This window comes from Dermacentor silvarum, chromosome 2 (assembly GCF_013339745.2).
Source record: "Dermacentor silvarum isolate Dsil-2018 chromosome 2, BIME_Dsil_1.4, whole genome shotgun sequence".
Classification (NCBI taxonomy): domain Eukaryota; kingdom Metazoa; phylum Arthropoda; class Arachnida; order Ixodida; family Ixodidae; genus Dermacentor; species Dermacentor silvarum.
This window is the reverse complement of record NC_051155.1, coordinates 88,659,798-88,685,558: the sequence shown is the minus strand read 5'-3', so window position 1 is coordinate 88,685,558 and position 25,761 is coordinate 88,659,798. Positions and strand designations below refer to the sequence as shown.

Sequence of the window (25,761 nt, the reverse complement as noted above, 5' to 3'; positions counted from 1 at the left end):
TCTCGAGTCGCTATATATCATCGTTCTCCCGTTGTCCAGCAGGACCAATGCCATTGATACAAAGGGCTATTAAGAAAATGATATGAAATCATTGATGGGAAAGCAGGGTTTTCGAAAGAGGCTATGACTGCACTAAGGGCTGAGGTGTACAGAGAACACGCGAGGCCATCAAACTGTGTGCACCCTTATAGTTGATGAGATGTCGATTAGACCGCAAGTTCAGTGCCAAAAGGACCACTTTGAAGGCTACGTGGACATGGGCACAGGAACCGAAGGTGACTGCTTGCCACAGGCAAATGCTGCCGTTCTAATAATGACTGTATGTGTTAATGGGCACTGGAAGATTCCTCTCTGGGGTACTTCCTTGTAGATGGACGTGTAGGTGAAGAGCGAGCAAATCTAGTTAAGCAAAGCTTGCTGACCGCACATGAAGCAGAGGCCATGGTTGTGTCGATAACTTGTGATGGTGCACCAGCAAACATGGCAATGCTTAAAGAGCTCGGCTGCAATTTTACAAATGTTGGGAACCTACAATCAAGGTTCCAGTACCCAGCAACCAAAGAAACAGTTGCAGCATTTTTAGATACTTGCCGTATGCTGAAGTTGTTGAAGAATGCTTTCGCTGTTCACAAATAATTAATCAATCACGATGGAAGGGTTGTATCCTGGGCGTAGGTAGAGAAGCTGCACAATTTACAACAAAAAGAGGCTGTCCACTTGGCAAGCAAGTGGCGAAAGGCTCATATCGAGTGGCGAAGACAACCGATGAAGGTTCGTCTGGCAGCCCAATTGATGAGCCTGTCCGTGGCGACGGCACTTGCTGAACGCAGGGCCATGCACTTGGAAGGGTTTGCTTATTCAGAACCAACCAAGGAATTTTTAGTCATTGCCAACAACCTTTTTAGCCGCGTTGACATGAATGCGACAGTGTCGCATGGCATCGCATTTCTAGCGCACCGCATTCATGTAAACAGCGGTAATGCGCTAGGAACGCGCATCGCATTAATGCGACAGGCGAGGGTAGATTTACGGGCGCGAGTCGACTCTCGCGAAGCATGTAAACGCAGGATCGTCGCATTAGGAATTATGGGAAGGAATTAGCGGCGGGACTGCCGCGCTGGTGCAGCTGCGAGACAGCAGCGCCCGAAGCAGAAGCAAAATGGCGTCCCCCACGGCAACTTCGCTCGCCGCAGCGTGCTCTACGCGAACCTATTTTTCCGCAGAGGAAACCACTGCTTTCCTTGCCATCATATCTCAATTAAACATTGTTGAGCTGTTAGATTCGCGCCGCCAGAGAAATCAAGTTCATTTCGCAAAGGTACACGAAGAGATGGCTCTGATTGGATATGTACAGACCTGGCAACAGCTGCGTACCCACTGCAAAAATATAAAAGGGAAATACAACATGGTAAGCTGTTTTGCTGAGTTCACTGATATTTTGAAAGGCTTTGCCAGACTCACACTCACGTGTCGGAAGAATTTCTTTTCTCGCTAGGAAAGAGAGCTACAGATGTTGAGCGGCGCGGCGCCATATAAGTGGAGGTGGTATAAAGAATTAAGCGCCATTCTCTGCCACCGTCCAATGGTCGAGGCCCATCAATATGGCCTCGACAGTGACGCTGTCAGCATCACCGACGTGGGCAACACAGGTAAAACAAGTGGAACGGCTTTTTTTCTCTCCCGAGTGTTCATCCTCCCACCTCGGCACTCTGGCGTCCACAGTTTTATTCGAAGTTGCACCCCATTTGAAGCTAAGGCAAGACAAGTCGATGAAGACTACCAAGGCAAAATTCGTGGACACACGCTCATTATATATATATATATATATATATATATATATATATATATATTTCCCCCATATATCTAATTGTGAGCGATGCTGCGCGCATGACCTACTTCCACGCGCTCAACACCACTCACGTTCAAAACGAGTGTGGGCATAATCACACCGAGTGTGCAAATCTATGCTGTGAACCAGTACCAACAACTAGTAAAGCTGCTTTCTCCGGATGAAACAAATTCTCCTGATGAAGTTGTGATCTCTCATCTTTTGTCACTTGAACCTTCAGACAAGCATCCCGAGTTTCATGATTTCATTTATTGCAAACACTGAAGACATTTGCATCAGTGGCAAACTGGTGTTTTATTGTGCAATTTAAAATTGGTCACATAATAAAAAAACAGGAGCTAACGGTCAGGCAGCAAAAGAAATATGGGTAGCATGCATACAATATTTATGTACATGGAAACAGAAACAGCAGAACAAGAATCAATTAATTAGGCTTGTAGCAAAGCAGAGCAAGAAATTAAGAAAGAAGAATGTGAGCAAATGAGTTGTTTTACACATAAATAAATGAGCAGATCTATTTCTAACGGTGAGTTATGCAGTGACGCCACCATCTTTTTCAATTCAGGTCAGAGTGATGATGAGAGGCGTTCCCATTTTGATAGCCTCGATTCACCTGGGGGCAGCCAAACATCCGAAATGAGCTCAAGTCGTAAATGTGTTTTCTTAATGGTACAGTCTGTGTTCTTAGCAATGAAGTAGTGCAGTTCCTACAGGCACAGAGGGAAGAAATGACAAGTGAATGTTTATGCATGTGCACATACCACATGGAATGTTTGTATATGTACATGTGATCTCATAACACGGAGCCGCTGATCATGTTGCACTCCCCGTTTCCTTTTTCTACGCTAGTCCAGTAGCCGTGTGGAATCAAACAATAAACATTTGGCAAGCTCACGTCCAACGGCCAAAGTAGAAGTGACGTCAGCGGCGTCATCTTGCTGCTGTCTTTACACGCCGACACATTTGCATAAGGCACATGGCGGTTCATATTGCATAAACACATTGGTTCACCCGATTGTACTTTGCATAATCCCAAACAATGCAAGGTAGACAGGTACCAGCATAATGGTTTTCGTAACATCAGTGCGTGGGATCTACTTCATTTATTGTTTTGGATGCAGCAATTTGAAATTGCTTTCCCATGTGATGTAACAGTATCACCAAAACCGAAGGTTTTCCTATGTTCATGGTGATTACCGTTGTGCGCTGTTTCTTGCAGGAACCACTGGCTCTACCATGCCGCCAGCAAAGCGGGCCAGGAACAGCACCTTGGCGCTGCCCGAGTTGCTGGAGCGGCAACATCAAAGGACAGCTGCGCTTCTTCAAGAACAAAACGAAGTTCTGTTTAAGCAGCAGAAAGAGCTGCTACAACAGGAAAATCGTAACTTTAAAGAAGTAATGGCGGGAATTACGGCATTATTCCTTCAAGGAACCCAAGCCATGATGGCACAATGGATCAGAGAGCCTGTGCCAGCATTTGGCCAGCCTGCAGCACCATTTGGGCAGATGCCACATTCCTTTTCATTTGGCCAGCCTCTCCAGCAAGAAGGACTTTATGTCTTTTCTACACAACAGCCTCAGGGTCAAGGCAGTAGCCCGAGTAATGCTGCCAACAAACAGTGAAGTGAGGAAGCTGTACCTCTGACAAATAAACACCGCTTTGAAGAAACGTGCTTCAAACTCTGTTTCATTTGACTGACTTCATCACCACGATGCAGACCGAAGAGGAAAGTTCTCAGCCAAGAAATTGCAGAGCAAATCCCGCACTTCACTAACAGAGCTTGTGTGCAGAGGTCTGGTTGAAGGCTGCTGGTAAAGCTCATCCTCAGATGACTTAACATCACCAATCCACGCATCACTGACTGTCTCTACTCTCTCTTCACAAAAATTGTGCAAAATGCATGCAGCTACTGTGACTGTCGGCATAAATTTGTAACTTTTGTCAGCTGACTTCAGTAGCACTCTCCATCGCCCTTTAGCCTTCCAAAGGCATGCTCCACAACATTGCGGCCGCTGCTGTGGTACACATTAAATGACTCCTGCTACTTTGAGAGCCTTCCTTGTGACGAGGTGTATCCCTACAGTATGGAAGGCAAACCAGAATATGTAGGATCCCCCAATAGCATGAGTGGGATTGAACAGGCACTCAACATGATTTCTTGTCTTGGCAACAGCTCCTCGCTCCTTTGGAACAGTGTCGACAGCCTCAACACGGATGCATCATGTGCACTTCCCGGGACATTGCAGGTAACACTGCGAAATCTGAAACATACATGTGCACTATAATTAGACACACGGTAAGAATATGGTTTCTAGCAACAAGAACACTTCTATGAGAACCTACAAGTGAACTGTCTGTGTGCAATCTATTCACTAACAATTATTGGCCAGCGCTAATACAGTCCTTGCTACAGAAGAACAACGAACTATGGTGCAAGCAAACGAACTTGTGGGAGGAAAGGCCACTGACTCCAATGTTCACCAGGAGAAAACTCCCAAGAGACAAAGAAAGCTGAATATTTTGTGAAATGAAACCGCCCTCGGTCGTCTACTACAGCCTGCACATTGTATGATGTCCACATTTTTCTGTTCACAAAGTCACGATATCCTTTCTTTGATGCCATGATAGGGATGTGGGTACCGTCGATTGGTCCAAATATTTGAGGGAGGTGGCACCTTGCTTTAAAGTTCCTGGCAATAGCTTCAGCTTCTGTGGCAGTAGGTATACTTATGTACTTTTTGAAGTAATGCTGTGCAAGCGATTGGCAGAACATGTAAACACAATTTTTGACGCTGCTTTTGTGAACACAAAATTGATTCGCTACCACTCTGTACTCGCTGCAGCTGGCCATTTTGAAAAGGGCAATATCCACTCTCTTTTGCACTGGTAGTGGTTGTCGCACACAGTATGTCTTCGGCGACATGAATGGTTCCAAAAGTAGAACAAGTTCGTTGAATGAAGCTCGGATCATTCTAAAGTTATCTTTACAGTCCTCGTCGGTGAACTCTGCTGCCACAATGCGATCCCACCAGTCATTCGAACGAGTCTTCATCCACACATTTCTCTGCTTCCGTTTTTTTCCGCAAAGACCCTATAATAGAGGAGAGAAACCATGAAATATTTCGAAAAAATCTGCTAATGCAAAGTAGCACATAAATAATATACTTATTAAAATGTACACAAACACCACATGAAGTGTGAAATGTTGCTTGCAAGAGTAGTGCAACCAAATGCGACAGAACTGGGTGATGTGTGTGCTGTGGGACGATGTGAGATAGCAGTGAAATTAAAAGCTTTTGAAGCCTGAAAAGCGTGATGCTCCCACGGCAGAAGCTGTTGTGATATGAATAAATAAATCTTGATGTTTACCGCTAACTTCCAGAGCTGACACATTTCTTTTGGTCAGTTCGAATACATGTACAGGCCACAGAAATGCAAACATCGTGATTGTGCGCCGCGAAAGAACGCACACCGGTACTTTTCGTACTCGATGCAAAGCAAAGCAATTGTTTTGTCCTGTTTCGGCTATCGCGCCCAATAATGTTCTACATAGCGCTTCAAAGGCTTCATCCCGTGCGTTCCAGCCACAGCGCGGGCAGCGAAGGAAAGCGCTTCTACACTGGGGAATCCGGCGTCTACAGCGAACTGAATTCTCCTGCCGCCGACATTCGCATCGTTCACAGAGCTCGCCCACCGCGCCGCCGCAACTCCCGATCCGACGCCTGTCGCGTCGCCGACCCCACGGCAGCTGCATGGAGCTTTGACAGGCGTTTCTCTCTGCTGCATCTAGTTTTGATACTCGGTGGCGCAAACTGATGTTATTCCCAACCGATCTGTAGTCAACAAAATAGAGGAAGCGCGACTCAGCCCGCGAGCTCGCCTCCGACAATGGGCAGTTGCCTCGGAGCTTGCTTCCCTTGGTGCTTGCCAAGGAGTCCGCTGGAACCACCCCCCCCCCCCCCCGTTTCTATACCCCGTTTCATATATCAGATGCAACGCTGTGGAAGCTACGCAAGTAGTACGGTCACCAAAATTTATTACTCCCCGCGTTGCGTCTATTTTTCGTTTTGTCAGCAAGCGAACGCACAGCTCGAGGCGCTTCCCTATATTTTTGTGTCACACTCAGGAACACGTAGTCAGAATTTGGCAGCCAGCTGACCTGGTCCCCGGTGTCACATGGATGTTTTCGATCGAGAATTTGCGCTAGCGCTCACTCACTCAATCATAATTTCTGGACCGTGTGGCAGCAATTGTTGCCGATAACGACGCGATTGCTATCGAAAGTACTTCGTAAGAAACGCTACTCGCTTTCGTACGCTGCTTCGTTTTGGGAATACTAGCGGGCGCAAATGCTCTCATTATCAAGTATAGCACAGTGTCTGTCCAAAAGGATCCTTTAGAGATGTTCTCAACTTGCATGACAACCAAATCGTTGACGGCATGAGCACGTCGCCAACCCTCTTGCGCGCAAAAGTGCTTTCATGTAGGCCGACCGAATCCGACGACGTCGCTGCTGATGCTGCATGCAGGCGAAAGCGTACAAGATGATATGAAAGTTAGTCCATGCCGACAAAAGTAGCATAAGGTGGAGACGGAAACGCTGCATTCCCAAGGTTTTGCTCAAGCGTCAGGCTCTCGGCTAGTCAGTACAGTCGGCACTCAGCCACCAACGTGCACTCGGCCCACTTCCGGAAACCAGTTACACCGGAAGTCGGCTGCACTTCCATTATACGACACCATGTGGCGCTGCGTTCTCGCGAGAGTTAATGCGCTTCATGTAAACGGCGTCGCATCGCCTCTGCCAAATGCGCTTGGAAATGCGATGCGCCACTGACGCATTCACGTAAACGTGCCTTTTTATGTGTTGAATTCCAGCTGTATGCATCAAAAAGGGTGGAAGGAACCAGTCAGTGAGCAAAATGTAAATAATGTGAAAGATACGTTTAATACTGCAGTACAGTACCTTTCCCTTTTAAAACACCTGTAAATACAACAAATTTAATAGAAACAGCGCGGAAGGCTCGTTTCTTGGGGTTTATTATATGCATTGACACTCTCATAGACCTGTATAATTTCCTTGTTGTTGAAAAGAAAGCACTAGAGTACTTCCCAGTGCACAAGATTTTCCAAAACCATTTCGAATTATTTTTTGGTTTAATTAAAGCGCATGGCGGTCACAATAACAACCCCACATCACAACACTTTCATGCAGCATTTAAAAAAGTGATAGTCCTAAATGAAGTTTCTGGTGTTGTCTCATGAAATTGTCTAGTCCTGGACAGTATTACAATATTGTCATGCAGTTCATTAATGAGACGTTCACTAACCGATGTGCTGACTGCAAGCACATACAAGAAGCAGCTTTTGACTGAGGAGTAAGTTTAGCAGATACGTGTACCTAGTAAATATAATTACTCTGCATCATTAGAAAAAATCAGTGATTTGGAGAGTCGTGTTGTGACCTACATCGCTGGCTACGTGGCGCACAAGCTGACCAAAAAGTTGATGTGCGAGAAGTGTACTGTGACATTGTTTAGCATACCTGGAGTAGCAGACACTGCATTTATACACCAAAAGAGCAAAGGAGGGCTTGACTACCAATCAGAGTGTAATTGCAGTTTTCCTAAAAATCTGAATCTCTTCTTCGGTGGGCTGTGCATATGAAAAAGTTATCATCCAAAACACTCATGCAGGACCTAGTACACCAAGCGCTTGAATCACTCCAGCAAAGAGAGCTCTTTGCAGAGCTACACTCGCACATGTTCGATAATTCTCCACTGGAAATCATTATGTCCATCTTTTAAGAAGTGTAGCAGAATGTTGCTTGAATGTACGCCTCCATTATGTCGGAAAAGAGAACTCAGAGTTTCCACAGCAGTCAGGTTCGACAAATAGTTCACGAAACTGACTCAATATAATAGCAATAAAATTTTGTTGCAACATTTTATTTGCTGCGGAAAGTAATGACACCATTTTTATTTTTTCAGACAATGTAACGCAAGAGATGTTTTTGTATTGAACGTGTTTGTGAAACTTTCCACGTGGTTTTCTCGTTTTCCACTCATATTGTTATGAAGTTTTGACTTTGCTTATGCTGCAATATATATGCACTGATTGTTATTTAGTGCTTGAATTAGTCCTGCATTCACTATTCTTCGTGCATAAATATTGCAAGGTTCTTGTTGATTGCAAAATTATTCGTATATCGCATTTCTGTCTAGTGTTCGTGTTGTTCGTGATCACAAGTGCCTCAAACCTCTCCCATATGCAATGTGAAAGCACTGAGGGTATAATAAATAACAAATTGTTTTTATATCTACCGAAGCTAATACTGAGAAATTACTTAAGCGTTTCGATAAACCATACTGCTTTCGTAAACATCAATATGTATTTTACTTGTGATGCGAAAAATTCGTGCGCTCTTCCAATACAGTTGAGTATTCTGAAGTGTTCTGCGCTTGCCTCTTTTTGATCTGCGATTTGTCAATGACACTGACCACACCATGACCATGGAGATGTGGCTATTCGCTGATGTTTCAATCCTGTGCCAGGAAGTTGTTTTGCCCTAAAACGGGCTCCATTAAACACTTTTTAGCACATGCTAAAGAGAAAGAACTCTCAATGACCATTACCCAGAAGAACCCTTTACTCATTACATCAATGATCATCCCCTATCCGTGGTATTTAGTTATAAGTACCTGGGAAATATTTCTTGTATAACTGAATTAAAATAATGTTTTTCTCTACACTCAAATCGTATTAGAGATGCAATTTGGAGTAACTGCTTAATAAACTTATTATGGAAACTGGCTTGCGTGAATTGTGCATTTCATGCTCCTTGTATACTTTGCAATTTTACTTCCACTTGTACATGTCATGAATGCCTTTCAAATGGTTTTGCACAGTACTCGTTTTATTTAGTTTCAAAAAGTATAATTTCACCTGTGTTCTTCCCTCTATGGTTAGCCGTTGCGGGAATGCAGCGCTTTCAGCGCTGCTGTAAAGGTGGACGTAGCAATCTAGGTCATGAAACAGTACAGGTGGGTATGCAGGAATGGAGCTCGTGGAAATTACGATGTCGAGTTAAGCAAAATGAAGCGCATATTATGCGGAAAACTCTACCGGCACGTGTACTGACGCGCACCCCTGTGTGCACCTGTGCAGGTGCGTATGACGCTCGCACGCGCTCTGCTCAAACGAGTTCGTGCTGTCGCGAGTACTGCGAGAAACAAGCAACAGTTGAGCAACATGTTTTGATATGCACAAAAGCAAGTTGTTGCTGAACAGAAAGTTCTCAAGCAAAGATTATGCATTCTTGAATAATGTTCTACGTGCCGCAAATGCATCATCCAGTGTCAAAAGCGGGAATACTGCACGACTGTCACTGGCCGTAAAGCCGCCTTTTGTACACATTCTGAAACAGCGCGTTCGGTCTCCCATGATATGCTAGCACGATTCCGTCGAAGAGGGCAAAATGCCCCGCAGATATTCGTTCGTCCGTGGCCATTGCCGTGGCGCGGTACATTGCGTACAGCACTGTACGCGCGTTGATTTCACGCGCTTTAGTTCATTCCGTCCCACCTGGCCACAGCAGCATCCGGGAGAGAATGGTCCAGATAAAACAGCGGAACAAAACACAGAGAGTAACGCATACCTGCCAACGCGACGCCTTTGCCAGAAACCTTCGGAGCAACAGGTGTGAGCGCACACAACCCATACACAACCACAACAAAGCCATAACCATAACCATAGCCAGGGCAACAAGGCCGCTACACCGAAAAAATACCACGTGATTTCCTTCACACTTTTCTCCTAGCGCCCGGAGAGAGTAGGGCGCTAGGAGAAATTCCTCCATGTGTGGTTATAACGTCACGCGCGTTCGTGGGTAGAGGGAATAGGGGGAAAGAGCGCGGCGAAGGTGCCTGTGCACATGGCCTGCATTTCTGTGTTTATAACGTAACGCGCGTCGGAGGTGCCGGCGCGGCTTCAGCAGCGGTTGCGGAAGATGCTTGGGAGGTGCGTGACCACGGCGGCGCTTGTGTTGGCGTGTGAATAAGTGTAATTTCATAATGTATGCAGCCCATGTATGAAGCCTAAACAGCTTCACTCGTAATCCGTCCCCATATGAATGTTGCGGTGCCAGGAATGTTTTTCGAACGAGTCTCAAGCAGGCCAAAGTAACACCCGTATTTGAATAAGGAGAACGGAATTCTGCGTTTAACTATCGCCCAATAACCACGGGCCACTTTTTAGTAAATTAAGCGAGAAGATAACTGTAAACTGCCTTATGAACTGCCTAACAAAATTTAACTTTTTGACACCGAAGTAATTTGGTTTTCGCACTAGCTTATAAACAGAATTAGCGCTGATAAATGTTACCGTCTCATAGCGTGAAACAGTTTATTGATAATGGGCTGTGAGTCGGGGCTGTATTCATTGATCTACTGAAAGCATTTGGCACTATTAATCACGCCATTCTGTCTGATAAACTTGAATACATTGGAGTCTGCGGTCCTATTTTAGTTCTTTTGCGAAGCCATGTTACTGACAGACCTCAAGGTGTTAGCTATTGGATTGTTTTATCTTCCACTATGACAACTAACCAGGACGATCACCAAGAATCAATTCTGGGTCCTCTCTTGCTGCTTATTCAAATGAATGTCTTCCCATCATCCCTTAATTATCCTGATTCCATCACCTATGCCGACGACACAACCATATTTCACAGTGAAAAAGATATTCACTGTTTGCTAAGGAACTTAAACACTTGAATAGCGAATGTTAACTCATGGTGTGAGAAAAACTTGCTAAAAATTAACGCAATTAAAAGAAGCTTTATGTTGTTGCATTCGTCTCGAAAAACGCCCACGATAACTTATGAATTATGCGTTGATAAGTGCGTCATTCCCCTATCAAATTCTACTACATCCCTAGGCGTCGCACTAGACGCTTAACTCAAATCAATACACACGTAAAGTCTGCTACTAAGGAGATCGATTTAGCATCCGTGTACTCATTCGAATAAGGCACTGCTTCCAGCAATATATTCTACAATCGCGTTACGACCCGCCGTGGTTGCTCAGTGGCTAAGGTATTGGGCTGCTGAGCACGAGGTCGCGGGATCGAATCCCGGTGACGGCGGCCTGCATTTCAATGGGGGAAATGCGAAAACACCCGTGTACTTAAGCACGTTAAAGAACGCCTGGTGGCCCAAATTGTTCCGGAATCCCCCACTACGGCATGCCCATAATCCGATCGTGGGTTTGGCACGTAAAACCCCGATATTTTAAAATCGCTTTACTACGCTTTCACTAGCAGTCGCCTCACGTACTGTGTTTCATCATGGAGCAACACGTACCACACACACCTGTCATCGCTCATCCACCTGCATAACGGGGTAGTTCGCATAATCACTCGTAGTTCGTATGTACCGAAGTCATTAGATTTTACCTTTAACTTGCATACTTAAACTTTAGCTTGGTCTCTTATTGTTTTGTTGCCGTAATGATGATATTCCGACTTAAGTACTTACTAGAACGCCACTGTACAATACAAATAACAGGCGCTTTTCAGAAGACAACAATATGTTACGACCAAAACTAAACACAAACTATGGTAAAATGGCTGCTCATCTTCTCAGCCATTTCACTTTGGAATTCTGTGCCATCGAACATTAAATCCTCCCCATCGCAATATTATTTTCGACGGCTTCTAAAGCAGTTCATGCTGACAAGTTACGTTACCTGATTTAAATAGTAATAATTGTGTTACTCTGCTTTATTGTTACTAGCAAATTAGTGTTCATGTAAAATCATCCTAAATAATTAGTCGCTCTGTCCTGATGTACTCATGCTTTGTTATAACTATTACATTACTAATTACTGTGAATTTATTCTACTCATACGCCTAATCCACAAACAATATATTTATTGCTCACTTTCTTGTATCATTGAACTACCTGATGTGTATATTTCTGATGCTTTAAACCTTAGTTGTGATGTTAATCGTGTTATATTTTATGCATGTTTTAACAGATAGTCCCCCAGACAGTTTTTACTTTGAGGCCTCCTTCTGTATTGAATTTACTTTGTAACAAAAGAAATGCGTGTAACAGCATTTGAATTTGAATAAACATTCAAAGGCAAATATTAGCTAAACGCGGACTGCTAAAAAATTCCCGCAGAACCCATCTAACGAAGAATGTCGACGTTTACGCGATCAGCATTTAAGCATTGTAGCTACACAGCGTGCGATTCCTACCAAATGTCGTGGGTTCGAGGGCCCTAATTAACACTATAATAATCAAATGTGTCTTAATTACCGTCGCCTTAACACCAATGGTCGCGGATTCGAGTGCCTGAATGAAGTCTACCTTAATTGACTTGATTATCCTTATTAACTGATGAGCGGCATCGGAGCCAGCTGTGGAAGAAGACGACGAACACGCGAGCAGTGGGAGCGCGTCTCTGCGCGAGGTAAGCTCACATGAGTTTCTGCACCGTACACCACGTTTTGGGACCATCTGATGAGGTATTTAAGGCTTTCACCTTAATAGCTGCTCGGTGATTTGCTCACGCCTACAGCAGTTGAACGCGTAATTTGCGCATGAATGTGTGCGTTAATAACGGATGTAGAGTACGAACAGACAAGTTTATGGTGTTTGTGCCGCATGTGATATTTCAATGACCATTTATTTAGGATCATCCTGCAGTTAAGTTGGAGGGTTATGGTGTATACCTAGACGTGTAATGGTCTGTTGGTTTTTTTTTCAGTATAGTAAGCTGGAAGGTCGTAAGTCGGAATCCTCCTCCAGTACACCACATTTTCAGGCATGGAGTGGCGCCTGACACCGTTAAAAATATCGACGAGAGCTAGTGGGGCTATACTAGTCAAGGTGTAACCAAATTAGGAAGGCCCACTAAGCTTCAGCGAAGTCACTCCCTCACCAGAACAGGAATTGGCCACCCTGATGCAGTATTGGGCGGCTACCTCCCAAATGACTTCTACAATTTACCCATGGCCCTCAGTGCCCAGCGGCTGCGGAGCATATGACCAAGGCGGCGGTCAGATCTGCTACGCGGCAGAGGGTGCTAAGAATCTCTGGGTCCGGACAGGCCGCCAATGGAAACTGAACCTGGCAACGTTGAACACCTGCACCCGATCGAGTGAGGCTATCTTAGCAGGGCTATTTGAAGAATTATCAGGTATTGCCTGGGTTATTATTGGCTTTATTGAGGTGAGAAGAACCACTGAGGCTTATACAGTGCTGACTAACGGCCACGTCCTCTGCTACAGAGGTCTTCCAGATTAAAGAGAATTCGGAGTTCATAAGGACATATCGGGCAACATTGATGAATTCTACAGCATTATTGAGAGGGTAGCAGTCGTCGTAATAAAGCTAAATAGGAGGTATAGAATGAAGGTTGTACAAGCCTACGCCCCAACCTCCAGTCAGGAGGATAAAGAAATATAAGAGTTTCATGAAGATGTTGAATTAGCAATCAGAAAGGTTAAAACTCAGTATACTGTAGCCATGGGTGACTTCAATGCAAAAGTGGGGTAAAAGCAGGCTGGTGAGCAAGTAATTGGTAACTACGGCATCGATTCTAGGAACACTAGAGAAGAGATGTTGGTAGAATTCGCGGAAAGGAATAGGCTCCGCATACCGTCTGCAGGAAGCACAGCAACAGGAAGTGTACCTGCAAAAGCACTAATGAAAAATCAAGGAATGAAATAGATTTCATACTCTCTGCCGAACCCAGCATTGTGGAGGATGTAGAAGTGTTAGGCAGGGTAAAGTGCAGTGACAATACGTTAGTGAGGTCTAGGATTTCTCTCAATTTGAAGTGAGAAAGAATAAATTTAGTCATGAAGAAACAGGCCAACCTAGACTCAGTAAGGGTAAAAAAGACCAATTCATGCTGGTGCTCGCAAACAAATATGCAGTTTTAGAACAGGAAGATAAAGATAACATAGAGGTAATGAATTAAACCATAACTAGGTTGATCTCAGAAGCAGCAATTGAAGTGGAAGGTAAGGCACCAAGGCAACCAATAGGTAAGCTCTCCCAAGAAACGAAGGACCTAATAAAGAAACGGCAAAACATGAAAGTGTCAAACTCGAGAGGTCAGATAGAATTCGCTGAGCTGTCGAAACTGATCAACAAGAAGAAAGTAAGAGATATCTGAAAGTATAACGAGCAAAAGATTCAGGAAGGAGTAAAATATGGACGCAGCATAAAATTAGTGAAAAGAAAACTTTGCATAGGTCGAGGCAAAAAGGTATGCACTGAAATATAAGCAGGGTAATATCATTAGCAATTTCGATGACATAGTAAAAGCAGCGGAAGAATTATATACTGATCTGTGCAGCGCCCAGAGTAGCCAAGCTACTTTCATTCGTAGTAGTGATGAACAGGATACAGAGGCTCCTTCTATAACTAGCGATGAAGTTAGAAGAGCCTTGAAAGAGATTACCAGGGGAAAAGCCGCTGGAGAAGATGGAATAACAGTCGATTTATTCAAGGATGGAGAAGATTACACACTTCAAAAGCTTGTGACCCTTTATACGCAATGCCTCACGACCTCAATTGTACCAGAAAGCTGGAAGAACACCAACATTATACTCACCTATAAGAAGGCAGACGTTAAAGAATTGAAGAATTATAGACTCATTAGTTTGCTCTCAGTATTTTATAAAACATTCACCAAGGTAATTTGAGATTTAATCAGGGCAACAGTTGACTTCAGCCAACCAAGAGAACAGGCTGGCTTCAGGAAGGGATATTCTACGGTGGATGATATCCACGTCATCAACCAGGTAATAGAGTAATCTGCGGATTACAATCAACCTCTCTAAGTGGCTTTCATAGATTATGAAAAACCATTTGATTCAGTAGAGACACCAGCAGTCATAGGGGCATTACGAAACCAAGGAATACAGGATGCATACGTGAATATATTGGCAAATATCTACCAGGATTGCACAGCAAGCTTGGTTCTCCACAAGAAAAGTAGAAAGTTACCTGTCAAGAAAGTGGTCAGAAAAGGAGACACAATGTCTCCAATGCTATTCACGGCATGGTTAGAAGAATTATTCAAGCTCTTAGACTGGGAAGGCTTAGGAGTGAGAATCAACGGCGATATCTCAGCAACCGTCGGTTTGCAGATGACATTGTCATATTCAGCAACAATGGAGACGAATTATAACAAATGATTGAGGACCTTAATCGAGAAAGTGTAAGCATTGGGTTGAAGATGAATATGTAGAAGACAAAGATAATGTTCAATAGTCGGGCAAGGAAACAAGAATTCAGGATTGCCAGTCAGCCTTTAGAGTCTGTAAAGGAGTACGTTTATCTAGGTCAATTACTCACACAGGACCCTGATCATGAGAAGGAAATTTACAGAAGAATGAAATTGGGTTGGAGTGCATACGGCAGGCATTACCAAATCCTGACTTGGAGATTACCACTGTCGTTGAAAATAAAATTGTACAATCATTGCATTCTCCCGTTGCTGACATATGGGAAGTTAACAAGGAAGCTCGAGAACAAGTTAAGGACCGCGCAAAGTGCGATGGAACGAAAAATGTTAGGCCTAACGTTCAGAGACAGGAAGAGAGCGGCGTGGATCAGGGAACAAACAGGGATAGCCGATATTCTAGTTGACATTAAGCGGAAAAAGTGGAGCTGGGCAGGCCATGTAATCCGTAGGATGGATAACCGGTGGACCCGTAGAGTTACGGAATGAATGCCAAGAGAAGGGAAACGCAGTCGAGGATGGCAGAAAACTAGATGGAGTGATGATGTTAGGAAGTTCGCAGGTGCAAGTTGGAATCAGCTAGCGCAAGACAGGGGTAATTGGAGATCGCAGGGAGAGGCCTTCGTCCTGCAGTGGACCTAAATATAGGCTGACCATGATGATGATGATGACAGGAGTCACTCATCGGGCTCTTGGCCATTCCCATACGATAGGAGTAAGCGTTCGTCAACGGCACTTCCAGCCACAAGCGGCACAGCCAGGTTGTTTCGCCGCGGGAAAGAGTAGGCATTGTCAAATCCTGACTGGGAGCTTACCACTGTCGTTGTACAAACCTTGCAGTGTACAAACCTTGCATTCTACCGGTGCTAACATATGGGGAAGAAGGTCTGGTCAAGGCCTAGTCAGGAGGTCAAGGCCTAGTCTAGCCCTCCTTTTGCCTTACCTTGCGGACCAACCTTGTACCTGTTATGCCCAAATAAAACAACCAATAAAGGTTAACAAAGAAGCTCGACAAGTTATGGGCCGCGCAAATAGGGATAGGAAGAAAAATGTTAGGCATAGCGTTAAGAGACAGGAAGAGAGCTGTGGATCATAGAGCCAACGGGGATAGCCGATATTAATTGCGATAGCAAATATATGGACACTCTAGGCGCATTTCTGCCTTCGCCGTCGCCGTGAGTTTCTGTATAAAGTCCAATGACGATAAAATCGTCGTCGTGCGCCGTATGCTATATGGGCGAGTGAAAGTGCGGGAGGGGAGCCGACGCTCGTGGCTCAATCTGGCGCGCGCAGGAGAGAGACGCTTACTAGAAACACGCCGTCTTCCGTCATGTAAAAGGCTGTGGGGGAGGGGGGGGGATGGCGGGAGGGAGGGGGGAAAATGCCACTAGCGGCCTTTTCGCTTTCTTTCTCGTCGACTTCTATTTTCCAGTAGCCAGTCTTGAGAGCCATCGACGAGAAGTATTAAGCTCTGGAGAGCCGATCAAATGCGTCGTCTATACGTTGGAGGGGTATACGTTCTTCTTCGTGGTCTTGTTCCGTCGACGATAATCGACGCAAAAACGTTGGTTTCCGTCCTTTTAGGTGCAAAGCACCTTATGCATTCTGGCTGTCGGCGTCTCCTCTCGTCGTCGTCGTCGTAGACACGGTAACCAATCGGCTCGTGCTCGCGCTCATCGTCGTCGCATAAATTTGCCGAGAACACCAACAACTGCGCCGCTCAGCACGAGTTCACTTGGGCATCGTACGAGTTCACAAGAGCATCGCACGCGTAATGCGAAGACGTGGGATCGTTCCCCACCTGCGCCCAGTTCTTTTTTCATTCATTTTCATTCCCATTAATTTATCATTTCTTTAATTCAATTAGTAAGTACAAGTAACTTCTCCTATGTTGTCCTTGGTGTCTATGTTTGTTGGCTACTTGTGATATGAAGCTTGAAATGACGTTTATGAGCCTTCCTGGATCCTGGGGTGCTCTCGGATCCTGCGGTGCTCTCAAACTAGGATTGTATATCCCCGAAATACCCCGTGGCAAGCTGCTTTCAGCGAAGCAGCACGGGTAGAAGCATCCGTTTTTTTGTTAGTTAGTGTTTTCGGGATCCACGAGGTGAAATACTCGTTGAGTCTTCGCAAATGTTTCCCCCTTCCCCCTTCTACACACACACGCACAAATGCAGCGTATGGATTGCGTTGGTCGAAAGGTGCTTACAGCAAAATTTCTATTCTTTAATTTTCCCGCCAGTGGTAAATGTTGCGCACCGTCGCATATAAAGTCACTCGAGATTGCAGGATGGTTATGCTCATCTTCAAAACGAGTCCAAACAAATTTATTGGGCGTGGCTTGTTGCTGAACTCCTTCTAGCGACTGTTGAATGCCATTGAATGGAGGGTGGCAGTTGCAGGTAGGTGGTGTATACAATAATGCTTACAATCCTAAGCATTAAGCAATCCGTGCATTATAGTGACAGTCTAAAGTTTTCTGATGCACCCGGTCCACATATCGTGCCTCTAGTGTTTCAATTCTCTCTTCGACGGTCGATGGCTGCAATCTTGTTTAAGTTGTTGCATTAGGTTCTAAGCAGCCCAGCCATTGCACCCGCGACGAATCAAATAAGAACTGAACTGCTTAACGCCTTGAAAACACGTATAAAGGCCATTACAAACAAGCCATGGCAGCAACGAAGGCCCGCATTTCGGAATATTATGCGATGGTTTATACGTAGCCACAATGATATATGTTCTATTCTCGAGGGGTTCACGGCACCGATGCAAAAATTTTCTGCCGGTGCACTGCAAAACTTCGGTGCACCAGGGGCCAGTACAGCACGTTGCAGACGCTTTTGGATTGATCGGTTGCGGTGCAAGTCATGTAGTTTGCTTGACTAAATCGCCCAGTGACCTGGCGCGTGTGGCCGTTCTCCTACGATATCAAGGCGCCGCCGTTGTCGTGCTTTTCCGCACGACAGTACATGGTCGGCCCGCGTGCGGAGGGTTAGAGTGCGGGCCTTCAGAAACGCGGGGTGTGTTTGACTCCGAAAACGATGCAAAAAAATTCTGTATGGGGTTTTACGTGCCAAAACCACGTTCTGATTATGAGGCACACTGTAGTGGGGGCCTCCAGAATAATTTCCGCCACCGAGGCGATTGAGCTTAGCACTTCCGGTGCGTTTCCTTCGCTCACGCATTTGGATTCGTTGTATTTTGCCTTTTTATAGCAATTATTGTATAATTAGAAATAGTGGACTGCTTCTTTGTATTTGTAGTATTTTTTGTAACATGTATTCTACCTCTTCATAACTATTATCGCATAACTAGAAACTTTATGATGCTTCTTGTAGTGAAAGTTTTGTTGTTTTTCTGTATTTTATACCACTCCCCTCTGTAATGTCTTTGACCCTGAGGGTATAATAAATAAATAAATAAATAAATAAATAAATAAATAAATAAATAAATAAATAAATAAATAAATAAAAACACCCGTGTAATTAGATTTAGGTGCACGTTAAGAAACCCCAGGTAGTCTACCTGGGGTTCTTTAACGTGCACTTAAATGACCACCTGGGGTTCTGAACGTGCACCTAAATCTAAGTACACGTGTGTTTTCACATTCCGCCCCCATCGAAATGCGTGAGCGAAGGAAACGCACCGGAAGTGCTAAGCTCAATCGCCTTGGTGGAGTAGCTAGAAAAATCACAGGGCCTCTTATGGTAACCCTAAAACGACTTGAATGCGAAAGCCCAAGTGCCGACTGCATTAAAGACGGATACATGATGTACACGTACCCCTTAAGTCGCTTAGTCATCCCATTTAATTCGCTTTCTCTTCTGTTAATTCGCTTAGTCTACTTCGCTTTGTCCTCCCTCTTAATTCGCGTACTTATCCTCCTAATTCGATGAGTCAGTCCTCTTAATTCACTTGCTCATCCTCTTAATTCGATTAGTCTATTTCGCTTTGTCATCAATCGTAATTCTATTGCCTTTAACTCGCCGGAGTCATGCACTGAATTCGCTTAGTCATCCACTTAGTTCGCTTTAGCACTCATCTTGCTTGCTTACGTGGTATGAGCCATTGGGGATGATAGTTTTTGTACATTTCTTCTCGTCGATGCGTTTTCGCTCAAGGACTTTGAAGGCTGGCTGAACGATGAGACATATAAGTATTTCTCCTTAGTAAAGGATCGCTCACTTTGAAACGTGCGGCATTGTGACATTCTAAACAGACGCCAGCGTTTCTGTGGAACTGCTGTGTATACTTGCGCTGGTCAGTGGAATGTGCAGCAAGCATCAAGCTAACGTTATGTAATATTTCCCTGGGCGCTGACAAACGCCGATCATTTCCTGGTGGTCTCATCTCGTGCACTATTGTGGTGCTACGCCTGCAGCGCCACTGGCGGCGCTCCTCATCACGCCAGCGTTGTGAGACGCCTGGTAGCTGCCAGGTGTTGTTTAGAGAAAGACTTTCTTTGCACGCTGCGTCACACCAAGATGTTGCATCTGCGTATAGCTGAAACACCGTCCGAGCGCTTGTGGTGCCCTTTCTGCGCCTCTGTGGTTCTTATTTCGTGCTACCTTCAGTTTATCATGAAACCGTCCGATGAGTCCGAGTGCAACACTAAACCTTGCTCTCGCTGTGAACGCTTCACCGTTCGGGCGAAACTGTCCAACTTTTTTTACAGCTGAGCTGTTCTAGGCTATTCCAGGATATCGCGTCCGCCAACGGATGTAGATAGATCAACAATTTCAGACGCGTCGGGAAGGCGGCGTTCTTAAACTTCGGAATCGTAAAACAATTTCAGACGCTGTTATAGGCTAGGTTCCAGGAGATCGTCCCCAGAAACAGACCGGAAGTAGACATGTCACGCCACCTTGTGGCGTCGTATGAAAACGTTGGGATGGCGACGTTTCTACAGTTCAGGATCGTAAAAAATTTGTGCACCACACCGCGTTTTTTGCAGCAACTTATGTTTGCTTCTTTATTACGTGGCGTAGCTCATCCTTGCAGTCGCGTCAGCGCGTTAGCGCTAGCGAAGTTACAGAAAAAGCTAATCAGAAAGACGTTGTAGACGCACAAGGTTTGATTTGAGCTTTATGCACTTTCGGCAGGCAACCCAATATCACGTGTCAACTAAACCGACTGAATAAAAGTGTCACAGTTTCGCCCTAAGGGCGAAGCAATGAATGCGATAGCAACACAGCAATGTCGTACGAAGTAAGGTGAGCGGCCTTGGTAGCAATATGAATTGTAGTAAACATGAGCTGATTAAGTAAGCAGGTGTGCTGCGGCGTAAATAGACCGACATGAAGAGAGACTCGATGACCACGAGAAGGCGCGTGTGAAACGGTGGTGTTGATGAGAAGCGCTTACCGTGGGCAGCGCGTGCGAAGGGACACACCTGTAGTGCTGCACTGCCGATCTGGGCAGCATTGCATGTGTAGCGTGCGTTGGAAAATGTGGCCCGACTATTACTAACTGAATGAACAAGCGCGGTGTGAGCGCGCACAAACAAACATGAATAGATCACACTGAATGACTGCAGCCAACGACTGTCAAAACGCTGGCAGCGCAACGTACCTTCGCCCGCGCAGGTACGTGCGGTCTATCGCTTCAACGGAAACTGAGGGCGCATAAAGGTCAGAGCCGTGTGGAGATAAGAGACGGTGCGGTCGAACGAACGACGACCGCGGTTGTTGGCAGCGTAGAAGTGCGCCCCCCCCCCCCCCCCCCCGCTACCTCCGGCGCTGGCTTCCCGCTTCCTTGCTTGCGCGTGGGAGAGATAAGCGACGGTGCGGACGAGCGACGAGCGCGGTTGTTGGCAGAGAAGTGCCCCCCCCCCCCCCGCTCCCTCCGGCGCTGGCTTTCCGCTTCCTTGCTTGCGCGTGGGGGATTGAGTGCGTTCGCTCTCCGTGATAGCGCGCGTCCCCGCACGCTTCCGCTGGGGCATACGGCGCGCGGCGAAGATTTTATCTATACGGAACCTCACGGCGACGGCGACGGCGACGCCGACGGCAGAAATCCGGTTGAAGTGTCCATATAATTGCTATCGCAATAATAAAGCTGTCTCGCCTGACTAATCATCATGACTTTGCGTAGCGAATTGTCTCTAGTATGTTTTGCGGCCAATGAAACAGTTTGTCATACGTCATGTTTGATAATGGCGGCGAGCGGTTCATGAGGTGCCTCATGCAGGAAAGGTGCCTCATAGTTTCTGCCTGATTCAGTTCGGACAGGTATCTCAGCCAGTATTTATCAACATGATGAAAGTAAAAAAGTTACAGGCCTGCGCGGCACACGCAGCACAGTCATAGCGTAAGCTAACCATACGGTCATGGACTCCTGTGCAGTAGAATTATGTGCAGCGACAGCGCGAGGTGGGCGCTCTTAGCAATTGGAACACTGTACACCACATCTGTATTAGGGGGTTCAACATATAATCATGATGAACGATGCCAAGCTCCACTTGACAAATCAATACCCATCACTGATTACTACAATATTCTACTCATGTTCTTGTTAGGACACGCTAGAGGCGAAAGGCAGAAAACACCCGTGTACTTAGATTTAGTTCCACGTTAAAGAACCCCAGGTGGGCCAAATTAATACTCAGCGCCCCACTACGGCGTGCCTCCTGATCAGATGGTGGTTTTGGCACGTAAATCACCTCAATTTATTTTTTTAAAGTTTAGCTGGTCCCAGACCTTATGTCTGACCTTATGTCACTTCTGTGACATAAGGTCAGATAATGATGCCACCTCTGCACTCGACCTGTAAACTTATGACGAATAAACTTCCCAAGTCAAGCTGTTTTACTTCCTAATGTGGAACCTACGAATGTAAAAATTCTGATAAAATCTGCCACGCATATGTCGAGCGTGTCCTGTCACTTTTCTCTATTTCGCGCGAATTTTTTCGGCCTCCAACTTGGCGCATGATTTGGGACCACTGTGACAAACGTTCACTGTAGAAACTCGGTTTTGTTTCAGCGTACTTTCATGTTATGCAAGAGTCCGCATGCATATCAATATGTTGCTATGATACAAATACAGGCGTTTCGTAATTATGCCATTTGAACATAATTTCTTAGTAACGTCATCCCTTTTCTGTCAGTTCGTTACCACACGCACTTATGTTAAACATTGGCAGTATACTTGTAAAAGATGGATGATAATCGTCGCAGCCGCAGTGAGTTGCTGCCCGCTGCGTGAGCGCCATCTTTTTCAAGCAAACTAGCGCATGCCTTCTGGTTGCGGTCTCCTTTGAGGCAGTTTAGTCGGTGACGGGTTTAGCGGGAAGGAGAAGCGGAGTGATTGCCTGCGGACAATGCAACCGTCGGCGCCGCTCCACGAAGGCGTTGTGCGTTGCTTGAAGAGTCCGCAAGAGCCCGGCATGTGTTCGCGGTGATGGCCTCTTTTTCTTTCGTTGCGCTGTTCATTTCTTTCTTTACTTTCTTGGGGCGATAATCTTGTTTCCCTTTTCTTCCGGTGGGTGACAGGGTTTGCTGCTACACTGCGGACAAATCTTTCCTGGGTTGTCCTGACTAGCTTTCACACCCAATCGCTCCATTCCCTTTCGGTCATCAGAGAGCTATATAGCGAATCATCGCACGATAAGAAACAAAACAAGAGGAAAAAGAAAACGCCATTTCTCCCTAGGTTTTTAGTCGCCGACAAGACTCACGCACGCTGTATTGTTCTTATTTTTCTGATGTTTGGAGATGATGAGGTCTAGTCTGTCTTTGTAGGTTGCACCATTCTACTGGCGTGTGGAAAAGACCGATTGCATCCAACATATGTTTAATTGCGAATATGGGAAGCCGCAATTCATTTTAGTAGGAGGTCCGAAGAGCCGTTGTAGTTAATGTTTTCAGGGCCCTTGTTAGTTGGATGCATGGAACCTTATCAAGGAGTACGGGAAAGCGTCATCAGTAGGAATATACTTACATTGATGCCTAAATTTATCTCTAATTCCTGTCTTGCGAAGCTTCTCTTAGCGCCCTGCGCACGTTTACGTTGCAGCAACAGCAACGACGGATGTTATCTTTTTTAGTGTGAGAGCTGCTGCGGTACAATATAATGATTCTATTCCTATGCTGCTACAGTTTAATGCCTCCTCAGCGATCGCGTTTGTGAAGAAATGGACTGTATTGTTGAGAAATTAGCTGATTTCCTGGTTGACAGCGAACGCACATAGTGCTACTTCCTTCCGCAGCCGCCTCAGAGGCGGGGTGTGCATAGGCAGCGCCGGTCGGCACCACAACGAAGACCTTGCGGGAGAATCTGGAGACCGGAAAATCTGGGGTAGCATACCCCCCCCCCCCCCCCACACACACACACACACACACTCCCAGCTTTAAACGCATGTGATGATCGTCTCGAATCTGACGACTGAAAACATCGTCGAGGCCATCAATGTAGTTATCTTCGTCAGTGGTCCTAATGACGTTGCGCCCGCGTCATCACAGGGAACGCTCAGCCATGCTAATAAGGAAAAATACAGCGAAAATGAGTAACCATCACATACTGGCTCTGGATGTCTGCGTATATGAGAAAGTAGGTAGCGTGATACGGAAGTCACCACATAACCTCGTGTGAGAGAGTCCTGTCAAACAGGGCTGGAAATTCAGTATGAGATGGCGGGTGGTAGTCATAGGGCCGCAACAATGTATTCGTTGCAGATTGGAAAAAAGTAAGAAGTTACATGTTTGCATCGCCAACGTATACACAAAGTGTGGGTATTAAGACAAAGTGGCAGAGGCGGTCGAATTAAAACAGAGATAGAATGAAAGAAAACAGAGTTGAGGGATACACGTGCCGGAATAAATAAAAATTATAAAAAAAGCTCGTCTATGTTGCCAGTTAGGCGAATCCAGCTCTTGCACACGTGAGTTGCAGCGTTCTTTATGGCAAGTCCCGCCCTGACATCTTCCTTACAAATGCTTCCTGTGCTCTATCAAGTGTAAAGAAGAAACAAATATAACACGAGGGACAGCCATGACATAATATTTTGTGGCACAACAGTATACTCTTGTATGGCACGACAACGTAGCCATTTAGAGATCGAATAGCATTTCTGTACAAGGTGCATTCTTTTCGTTTGGCGTTACTGTCGTCAATATAAGTACGTATTTGAGTCCTGACTGAATCTGTGGCGAAAAATGTAATGTACCTTACACAAGACGCTATCACAAGACGCTATCTCCAGATATCATAAGCAAATATCTCCATCACTGTAAAAGTGGGTTTAGTGCATAATGTTGCAAGGAGTAGTATCGGACGTCATGAGGCTGTTGTGGGGCCTAAAAGCAATTTTAAAGAAAGCGAGCGTATCTGTCCGTCTTGTAACAAATACGACTGCAAAGCCCCAATACTGTCAAATTCAATGGCAAATAAGTACGACGTGCAAACGGGAGCGTAGCTAGGAGGGGGCACAGTATGTCGCAAAAGCCGTTGCAATCGCTAAGATGTATAAGTTAGCGCTGTCAATGGTCGCATCGACCTTCTGCTGTGGTGGCCTTTATAGGGTTTCTTGCGCGTTTTAATTTATGCTGTTGATATTTTGCTCAACATATTGTAAAACATGATAATTTAGATGTCAACCATTATGATGTTTTCAGGCGAAGTGAACACAAGATACAAAAGGTCAGCGCAGTGTCACCTGTCGCTGGAAGCATAAACTGGCCGTTCTTCAATATTTTCTATGTAACACTGTGCCACACACACTTATTATTTCATTTCCCTATTTTAGCTCTGCACAGGGGTCACAGGCGTGGGCGGCGAAATGGCGAATGCATTCCTAAAGATTCCGTGCACCATCATCTTTACCAACTTCCATTCTCATAGTTTCGGTGTAAAAACTATTGAAATCATGCAATGCCTGTGAATTAAATCATGCCATCATGAACGAAGATAGAGAGAGAGAGAGTCTGGATCATTACACAGTATTACGAAAGGGTTAGGTGTGAATTGTACTAAAGTAAGGCTGCCAGCTGCATGATAAACTAGAGATAAAAGAAGCGTAAAATCAAGTGGAATTCCGCGTAAAGTTAGCGCGCTCTTAGGTTGTTAGCTTCATCTGTGGCAGCTCTGCTTCTCCCGAAAGCTGTGCATACCTTGAACCTAGCGGGACTATTTCTCGGGCTGCATGCATGATAGCTGTTTCAATGAGGATAGCGAATCGCTTTAGGTAGCAGAAACTCGCCGATCGTAAGAATGAATGAGCGAAAAAATTGAGATGAAAACCTATGAATAATCCACGGCCAAAGGCTTGCTTATTAACGTAGGCTTTTTTTTCTATTTTTGATAGCATTGCAATGGCTGGCATTGCTCGCTTTGGACTGCTGCTTTTGCTGATGCCAGTGGCGCAATGTGCCAAGCGACAACCTCACATCGTGTTCATTTTAGCAGACGACCTGGTAAGTTAACTGTTTTAAATTATGTTGCATGTTGTTACTTCGACGCCAAGAGCCCATTATGTTCAGAAATTGCAATCAGAGAATCGGTGCCCTCTCTTTACCCCTAAAACTACAGGATGGATTCCATGCGTGCACCTTAACGGAACGAGTGGTGCGCATGCGGCAAATATTGGCACAGTTCAACTGTTTTTCTTCAACAATGTTTCTTATTTCATGGGGAGTGACGTGGACACATGCAACA

The 25,761-nt window shown here is 45.3% G+C and overlaps 1 protein-coding gene across 1 annotated transcript in view; it reads left to right on the top strand.

The window, feature by feature from the left end:
- Nucleotides 1-9,757: 9,757 nt before the first annotated feature.
- Nucleotides 9,758-25,761, top strand: part of LOC119441601 (arylsulfatase B-like) — a 78,006-nt gene continuing 62,002 nt past the window's right edge. The window contains exons 1-2 of the mRNA XM_037706209.2: nt 9,758-9,866; nt 25,412-25,520. Coding sequence (XP_037562137.1) covers nt 9,856-9,866; nt 25,412-25,520 — 120 coding nt within the window. The 5' untranslated portion in view covers nt 9,758-9,855. The remainder of the gene's footprint in view (nt 9,867-25,411; nt 25,521-25,761) is intronic.